The 9999-nt window shown below is 34.9% G+C and overlaps 1 protein-coding gene across 1 annotated transcript; it reads right to left on the reverse strand.

Moving 5' to 3' along the window:
• Positions 1–3204: 3204 nt before the first annotated feature.
• Positions 3205–8446, reverse strand: LOC123555280 (uncharacterized). The gene is made up of 5 exons (XM_053548741.1): positions 8287–8446; positions 7733–7867; positions 5816–5947; positions 4360–4795; positions 3205–3695 (listed from the first exon to the last, which is right to left on the reverse strand). Exons 2-4 carry the CDS (start codon positions 7835–7837, stop codon positions 4616–4618), a joined length of 417 nt encoding a protein of 138 aa, XP_053404716.1. The 5' UTR covers positions 7838–7867; positions 8287–8446; the 3' UTR covers positions 3205–3695; positions 4360–4615.
• Positions 8447–9999: the final 1553 nt, after the last annotated feature.

Consider the following 9999-nt stretch of genomic DNA (forward strand, 5'->3'; position numbering starts at 1 on the left):
TGTTCAGTGTTGTTATATTTTCTGGTCCTTCGGGATCATTGATTTCAACTCATTTAGATTTGAAGATTGAATACTGATTAAGCCGGTGCTAGGGGGCGTGGGCAGTGTTGCTTTTTCCATTACTGCCCATGAACAGACTCAATCAAACCGAGTCTGCAATTTTCACTATTTGCCTTGTTCCCGGTGCTTCCGAGGTATCTACTTTCCAGATTTTATTTCATTTTCGTAGGAAAGCGTTGGAGCCCTCTCGACCAATACAAAACATTAATATAGCACACAGCAGATAGCTGATATGTGATCTTTATCAGTTAATTTTTGTGCATATATCGAAATACCCGACGATTTATATGTCAATTGTTAGAAATATATTGGTTAAACTGTTTTATGTATTTCATTGAATCAGTATCAGAACCGCTTTTAATATCATCTCTTTTCACACGTTTTGAAAACAAAGATGTAAAATGCATGTTATGACAATTTCATTAAGTTTTTTTTATAGAATTTGTTAGAGTCTCATGCGAGAAAAAAAGTTCATTCAAATATGACTAAGTTTAAATACTTATTAACCTCATCATTCTATGTAAAGTACGTATGTGGTTCTCGCAGTTTTTAATCCGACATTTATTGCATAGCTAAAAATTGAGTTTGGTTGTTGACTATAGACAAAATTACACGAGAGATAATTCCATCCGTATTTTCTGTCCATTATTGTGATGTATATGGTAAAAAAATTCAAATATGTAAACAACGGCGTTGATTTCTTCACAAAAGGGAAACATGTGTTCCTTGAAAAAAAAGCGCATTAACATAGATTTAACGATAAGGGAGACAATTAAATATTTTCACGTATGGCTTGAAAATTAGGATAACTATAAAGACTTAGTGCCGGTGTAATGAAGTATTTTGACCCCCATAGAATAATGACCCCCCGGTCATTATTCTATAGAAAAAGTGACCCCCCGGTCATAGTATTATGACCTCCAGAGCATAGTACTATGACTCCCCAACGTGAAGTAAACTGAACCTCACGAAGAATATTGACTCCCATAAAAAAACGACCCCCGGTCATTTGGTCAAATTTAGTGATAACTCATGTATCTAAGGCCTAATTGCTGCATTTTATGCCCCCACTCGGGGGAGGGGGGCATATAGATTTGCCCTTGTCCGTCCGTCCGTCCTTCCGTTTGACCATTAGCCCCCGGATACCATCACTTGACACAGAAATCAGAGCATTCCGCAACGGGAAAAGGGATTCTATTTCTAGACGCTGTATCTTGGTGTATACATTTTTTCAGGAAAATAACAATTCACAATACGTTCACAAAACACACCAGTGTCAATAATCCCTGCAAACTTCGGTATGAAGTAATTCTTCAGAAGAAAACTGCACAAGAAACTGCTAGCATAGAACTTAGTATTAATAGAAGTTGCAATACTTAGCAGTGGCAGTAAAGTACGGTAGCGGCAACAATAGAAAGTAGTAGTAGTAGTAGTAGTAGTGGCAGTGGTAGTGGCAGTTGCAGTAGCAGCAGCAGCAGCAGCAGCAGAGGAATATGTGACAGCAACAACAGCAGCAGGAGAAGAAGAGGTAGATGTACAAGACGTATTAGTGGAAGCAGGTATAGTAGTATCATTAGTAGCAGTTGTAGTAGTAGTAGTAGAAGTAGTAGTAGTAGTAGAAGAAGAAGAAGAAGTACATGTAGTAATAGCAATAGAAGTAGCGGCACCAGTAGTAGTAGTACAATCAAAATGTTAACTATTGGCAATGGAGGGTATTAGAGTTGTAGATCTAGTAAAATTGTCCGTTAGGTTTGGTGGGGATCACTTTTTGATAGATATTACCGTCGAAAGTCTTTTTAGGAACCGGTGTTTTACACGGAAAGAGTAACTTTTTTAAATAGAATAATGTCCGGGAATCGATATTGTATGAGAGTTCGAATGTAGTAATTTCGGCAGTGAGTATTTTACATGGAAGGAGTCACTTTTTCTATAGAATAATAACCGGGGTCGTTATTCTATGAGATTCGAAGGGGGTCATCTTTAGGGAGTCAGTATTTTACTTGGAGGGGTCAGTTTTTCTATAGAATAATGACCGGGGGTCGTTATTCTATAGAGTTTTCAAAGGGAGTCAGTTTTTAGCTCGACTATTCGAAGAATAGTCTAGCTATTCTACTCACCCTGGCGTCGGCGTCGGCGTCGGCGTCGGCGTCGGCGTCGGCGTCACACCTTGGTTAAGTTTTTGCATGCAAGTACATACAGCTATCATTTAAAGGCATATAGCTTTGAAACTTATTTATTCTTTTTCTAGGTCAATTACCAACCTCACTGGGTCAAGTTCCATAACTCTGACATGTATTTTGAGCAAATTATGCCCCCTTTTGCACTTAGAAAATTCTGGTTAAAGTTTTACATGCAAGTTACTATCTCCAAAACTAATGCAGATATTGAATTGAAACTTCACATGTGTCTTCCGGGTTATAAAACTAGTTGATAGCAGCAAGTACCATAACTCTGACCTTCATTTTGGCCAAATTATGCCCCCTTTTGGACTTAGAAAATTCTGGTTAAAGTTTTGCGTGCAAGTACATACAGCTATTACTAAAAGGCATATAGATTTGTAACTTATTTTTTCTTTTTCTAGGTCAATAACCAACCTCACTGGGTCAAGTCCCATAACTCTGACATGTATTTTGGGTAAATTATGCCCCCTTTTGGACTTAGAAAATTCTGGTTAAGGTTTTACATGCAAGTTACTATCTCCAAAACTAATGCAGATATTGAATTGAAACTTCACATGTGTCTTCAGGGTTATAAAACTAGTTGATAGCAGCAAGCAACATAAACTCTGACCTTCATTTTGGTCAAATTATGCCCCCTTTTGGACTTAGAAAAATTCTGGTTAAAGTTTAACATGTAAGTTACTATCTCCAAAACTAATGCAGATATTGAATTGAAACTTCACATGTGTCTTCGGGGTTATAAAACTAGTTGATAGCAGCAAGCAACATAACTCTGACCTTCATTTTGGTCAAATTATGCCCCCTTTTGGACTTAGAAAAATTCTGGTTAAAGTTTTACATGCAAGTTACTATCTCCAAAACTAATGCAGATATTGAATTGAAACTTCACATGTGTCTTCGGGGTTATAAAACTAGTTGATAGCAGCAAGTCCCATAACTCTGATTTGCATTTTGGTCAAATTATGTCCCCTTTTGAACTTAAAACTCTTTTGATATTTAACATTTTGGGTAATATTTTCCTGCTTCTGGGACAATATTTCGAATAGTCGAGCTTGGCTGTCTTATGGACAGCTCTTGTTTATAAGGGGAGTCAATATTTTACAGGAAAGGAGTCACATTTCCTATAGAATAATGACCGGGGGTCGTTATTCTATGGGGGTCGAAATACTTCATTACACCGGCAACAAAGGAATATGATTCAAGGGAGATATTTTTTCTGAAACAACAATTCTTTCGGTACTGTGAGTGATATAGAGAAATATCCCACGTCTTTTCAGAACACTTGATAACACCACGCAACACCGTCTTTCCCTGCGTAAAAATTAGGTACTATTTCACGTGAAAGCTTCTTCCATTTCCTTTCGGCTTCCAATTTGTTCATCGATGGCTCTAGACCCTTGTACTCGTCAATATCCTGTATTGCATATTGTTGTGATGAAAGGACCACAAGCCCGCCTAAAAGAAAAATATTGTTAAAATTGACTGCCAGTCAAACTTGCGTGTTTCAATAAAATATACGCTTATTATAATAACAATATATAGGCATGACCATAGTAATCCTCACCAATGCATGATAACACCAGAATGCAAACTGTTAGACAGGTTTGTATTAACCTGAATTTCACACGGATTGTCCGGTCTTATATTTAGAACGAGATGTAATTCTTACCGCGCCACCACATGCGTTAGGCTGAATGCAAACATGCACATGTTTCCAGGACATTTAAAATATGTTATTGACATGTTTATTATTTTAATACATTTCGAAGTGATCGTGCGATAAAACAAGTCAATTAAAATATGCACCATCTGTCGAATCAGACGACATACATTATTACAGGGTAATGATTAATTGTATTAACAATACATAGTGTTTATTCATGCATTATCACCATCCTTGACACTTTACAAATTGCATGCTGTACATTTGGACGAAAATTATGGGAAGCTGAATGATCGAAAGGTTATAGATCTAGGTTCATTTTTGCAACTGTTTTTTTTTATTTAAAGTTTATTTAAAGTTTACACTTTACATCTGCATTTCCTGTCATAGTTCCATATTTTAAAATTCCTTATCTACATTTTCATAATAACTGTTACATAAAACAACTAAACCTACCGGGTTTTACGAGTCTGATCATTTCCACCAAAGCGTTACATGGCACGTGGCCTTCATCAGCGTAAATTTTACATCCGGTTATGACGTCATAGGAATATCTGCAAGACAAAGTTAATATATTATAGTTGTGTATTGAAGCAATCAAGTCGAATTTTGTAAGGAACCAATCCTGTTTAATTATCAGGCCTTGTATTTTCATTTCCGTAAATGAAAACGTATACCCAGTTTTATCCTCCTTTTACCATTTGCGTTCAATTCAATTGTTCATGTTCAGAGGAATATTTAATAATAAATTTATACCAGATGGTGTAGCAGACGGTGATTCCGTTATATAGTCAACAATGTAGTTTTCATACAAGTCTGATGCTTTCGCTATACTCAATATAGCTTCACTCTGATCTAAAGCATCGATATGTTTGAATCCCCGATTCCTCAACTGAAAACAAAACATTTACAATTTTAGAAAATAACATAAACCAATGCATATAGTCCAAGAGTCAAACAGGTAGCTAAGACAGAAAAAAATGCTAACGTAAATTTGTGATTGTTACTAAGATAACTATCATCGAACAAGTACTAAGCTTGAATTTTGAACAATGCAAATATGCTTATTTTGTATACAATGTCCAATTTCAAATGTCACGCTGAAATTACCGAAATGTATAATGAAATGCATATTGGTTTTGTACAATTCAGATGTTTTTTTGTAATAATTGGTATAATACTATATAGCTATTCTTTAACTTTATCGTAGTTATTTCTAGTGTTGTTAATGTACTAAAGACAAGGAAATGCACATATCGCTAAGAAGTTGACAACGCTAAAATACAGCGTCGGGTCGTGGTTGCAGTAGATTAAGGACATACTTTACCTCCAACTTTGAACTTTTAAACAATTTCCTGTCAAAAGATCTTTGTGAGATATGTTTAAATTTAAAGCAACAATTTGCTTAACAGAAAGTTATAAAACTTGGATTTTAACTTCAAAGAATTTTTATTTGTATTTTGCGTAGAATTGCTTTTCAGTAATTTTCACAACAGGTTTTTCACGATTACCAGCACCTTTTTGGTGGGTGATTATAATTATATTTGCAATTACTCGTACAGTGTTCTATTTGTCTCTTACAGTTATTAGTCTCTGAGAACTCACACAAAAAGCATATTTTAGACCATCAGTATGTCATATGACCTAATCATGTAATTTTTTGAAACTTATGAAGCAAAAAAAAATCAAGTTCATTTTTGTGTATGATTTTTGGTACTTGTAACATGTGCAAATATTGACTTCTGCTCAACCCGGGACTAGAGGGCGCGGGCGGTAGCATGCCTTTTCACTACCATCCATGAACAGGCTAAATCAAACCGAGACTATCATTTTCTTTTTTATCGCGTTAGACCGAGTAGAGTTTCAACTTTTTCCATTTTAGTACCAACTTTAGGTAATGGAACTGGTTTACCTCGACAGCGACGAGTCCTGTCCCCGCTCCAACATCCAAAACCCGAACATTTGCACGTAGATTTTCAGAAATATTATCCGCCACAATGCTTGCAGTCTTTGCGGGGCCCGAGGTACCTAATTTTTCACAGTCCTGAGAAAAGAAGAAAAACCGGGGAGCTTTTATTCTCTTCAGCGGATATGATTATTTAAATAACAATCAGGTGATCAATCATACATGTAAAATGTATTTTAGTAAACATCTAAGTCTGGTCATTTACATTAATGTATATTCCTGTGCACTTTATGCGTATTACATTTTTACTATTGGTATTAAAAAAAATTCTTTTGGCAGGCCTGTTTTTCCAGGGAGTATTTTTAGCATCGGCAAAGATTTGATAAACCTACTTTGCGTAAGAAATTATATGAATATCAGAAGAAATGCAAGTTTGTAAAATTATTATCGTCCTAATTGTACAAAGATAAATTGAAAACAATTTAAGCTATACGCAGTTTTAACATTTGTCTTTTGGTTAAGATTGTTGAAATATCCCGATATCTATCAAATGGACTATTTGGTATAAAAGATTAAAGGTAAGGGTAGATTTCCCGGAAGCACAGAGCACCCCATACACAGCCATAGAGCCATGCATCGCAAAGTAGGCCCACAACAAAAAGACGCTTTAACGGAAAAATATAGTAGACGGATTGCTTAAAAAAATCCAACAACAAGTACATAATAAATATATGCAAAATACAGAAAAATGGGGGTGGGGTGGCAAGGGGTAGATAAAACTGGAAATTATTCTAAAAATGATAACTAAGCGATTAAAACATAAGGGGGCGGGGGTGTATTAGACAATAAATCATAAATTTCTAATAGGAATTTAACTGTATATATGTTGTTCCTTAAATCACTGGGTGTTAACACAGCCGCTACTTGGCCAATGTGTCAGACGTGTGTATCTCCATAAGTAGGCCATAAGCACAATAACAATGTAGATCATAATACTTGCGATACGTCGCGTTTGTAAAACATATTGTGTTATAAATAACCAAATATGGTACAGTGGAACCTCTCTAAACTGCACGGCCTCCGGACTAGGGTTCGGTTCGGAGGGGTTTTCGGTTTAGATTGGCTTGTTGGTGGAATGTTAACTATAACACATAATAAATATGCAATTACCAAACAATCTAATTCTTTCTTAAATCCTGATCTAGTCCAACTGCTATATGAAACCACACAATCAAAGTCATATTGACATGCTATGAAATATTCTCGTAGTCATGATAAAATAAAAGTGCGTTTTTTTTATCTGCCTTTAAAATTATTCGAGTTTCAATGGTTATCTTATGTTGATAAATAAAGTGTTTGGGTCGGAAAAATATTTTGGTTTCCGGAATAGAGGTTTGTTTTTATATTGTTAGGAAAGAGATTTTATGTTAAGGTTATTGACCGATAAGAAGACCGATGCCATCAATGACGTTAACGGCACTTCACGATATCATGTATTAAACATAGATAATCCGTATTTATCCCATAAAAACGACACAGTTGCATCTAATGTTTGATTTACGTCTCTCCATAACGAACTGGCACTTTTATGAAAATATGACAAGATATTCAGTAAATTTTGATATTGTCAATTTGATACGGAATGTGAAAAATGACATAAACTATTTTTAATGAGATTGGTCTTCTTTAACGGTCATAACAAATGTATTAGTTTATTGTTTATTATCGTTCTTTGGCTAGCAACATATCCTACCACAATAGAATAATCAGCCTAATACTTCTACTAATGCTACACCTTAAGGAACATTTGAGAGATTGTCACTTGTATAATTTATTTATTCCTTATTTTAATAGCGAAATATGACAATGTTTCATTTGTTTTTCCATTAGTTTCTATTTCAGTTATGCTTTCACTCATTTCACCTGATTGTAAGTTCCAGCAAAATCAGTGTAGTATTTGAGTGGCTGTTGACTGCTGCATGGGACCCTGTCTTCAAAGTGTAACAAATATGACTTGTTATCTGCCATGGACAATAGCTGGCCTGCTAACAAATGTACCTGGAATATAAATGCCTGTCTTGAATTCGATATCATTCGTTCAGCTTGTAGTTCGAACGGTGTTGTGATGTATAAACATTTATAAAGTGCCGTAAAGTTCAACACTATCGGTCATTTTATAGTATTTACTTAATAAGATAGGAAAGATATTCAGGTTTGTATTCATTATGCATGATCATTTTAACACTCTAACCGTCATGATCAGTAAGACTTCTAATGTGTAAATTGAATTCAAGGTCGAATATAAAAACAAAACAATGAATAAGGTGGTGCAAATATCAAAGACTTAATGTTTTGTTTACATTATGAATGATACATTATGCAGCAGTGTCCTTGAAAATTTAATTCTCGTATCCTAATATCTTATTGTTTAAAGTAATAGAAATAAAACGATAAAATATGAAAATGATATTGCATACCTTTGTATATTTGTTTCTTAAAATTCCGTTTTGTCTTCAGTGTGATAAAATTCAGTTACGTTTAATTATGTTAAATGTATAACTGTCAGTATTATTCATAACCAGTTTAACACACTATCTTCAAGCATTGCATAATATCGCAAAATACACGGTAGGTAGGTGGCTTCATAAATCGGTTATGTATCGAGCGGACAAAATGGCCCAGTGGTTTTAAACCGCCTCCGAAATGTAGACTCCCCTTCTCTAATAGTATGTTTTAATTTCTTCGGATGGGCTTTTTAAAGACCGAGGAGCATTTCTTCTAAATGCATTCATTGCAGTAGAGCATGTTACATAACTCAGGTTTACAATTTTGGCAGTCTTATGCCCTTTTAAACTTAGTACATTTTTCAGCTTGAAATATTTTCCATGTCAGCTGGTTTAACAGCTACATACTACCTTTAGGAGCTACCTTAAAAAGTTTGTCCATTTTGCAAGTGAAAAGATTGTCAGAGCTTTTGGTAGTACAAATTCCTGGTTACAAACGTTATGTACCCAAAAGAGATAATGCATTTTTGTACTATTCCAATACAACACGTACGTTTTTATTTTGCGTCCGTGCACATTGAACTCTTTCAGGTGTGTCCAAAATGCATATGTAGTATTTTTAAAGTACGTAAACGGACAAAAGTCTTTCAGTTTAGACACAAAAAACGACATTTCATCTGGCAGAAACCATAATCATGGAGTTTCGCTTTTTTCAGTATAGTGTTAAAGGATGTCCAGATAAAGTGACTGGCATAAAATGACTGGCTCCGTTCCTCTGTACGCTCGAAGCACCGCATGGGATGAAAAATGTTTTAATTGAGGAAGACGTCAAGCTGGCTAGCTGAAAATAGGTAGTTTTAATCAGGTACTCACTTCTACGCTAAATGATGTGAGGAGTAGGGGAGCATCTGGAGCATTTTCCACCATTAAAAGCTGGAAATATACTTTTGAGAGACATATTGCATATCATCTGATCAACATTCTACATGTTTCAGATTTTACCTGCATTTTTCCATGTCACTAAAACTTTGGCGTTACCTGTATTGTTTGAAATAAATCCACTGAAGTCGATTAGGCACAAAATATTCCATATTCCATATTTGCATACCAATATTGCCCTAATCCCTAGAACAATGTCGAGTAACATACAACAGTTTTCTTATAGTACGTTTTGCTTGGTTTTTGTAAGGCAAATTATGTTTATAAAGAAAACGACAATTAATCGTAAGTCCTGCACAAATATAAACAAACTCATATGGCATAGTTTCGAACCTTCAGGATGAATTTCTCTGTTCAAAACTAAAAGTTTTAGATTTCTAAAAAATATTCATACAAAAAGATTGGCATCAGTTCACAATTTGATGTCTTTGGAAAAGAAATATAATTATGCACAGAAGATAATTATGGTACACAGAAATGAGTTGTATGTCTTGTCTATAAAATTGTTTCTTAGTACGCAACATGTATGTGATTTAGAACGAAGTTAAATATAAATATATATCTGAAGGTGGGACGGATGCTGAGCTTCACATATTGCATAAGATAAATAAAAACGATAAAAAGCATGAAACACATTGAATATAAAGATGTAAAAGTTACGCTCTGCACGCTTCACTGCTGACCTTGATAGCAAAATAATAATCGATGAAGCTTTAAAACTCACTTGATATGATCAAAAGCATACAA

This window comes from Mercenaria mercenaria, chromosome 7 (genome assembly GCF_021730395.1).
Source record: "Mercenaria mercenaria strain notata chromosome 7, MADL_Memer_1, whole genome shotgun sequence".
Taxonomy (NCBI): domain Eukaryota; kingdom Metazoa; phylum Mollusca; class Bivalvia; order Venerida; family Veneridae; genus Mercenaria; species Mercenaria mercenaria.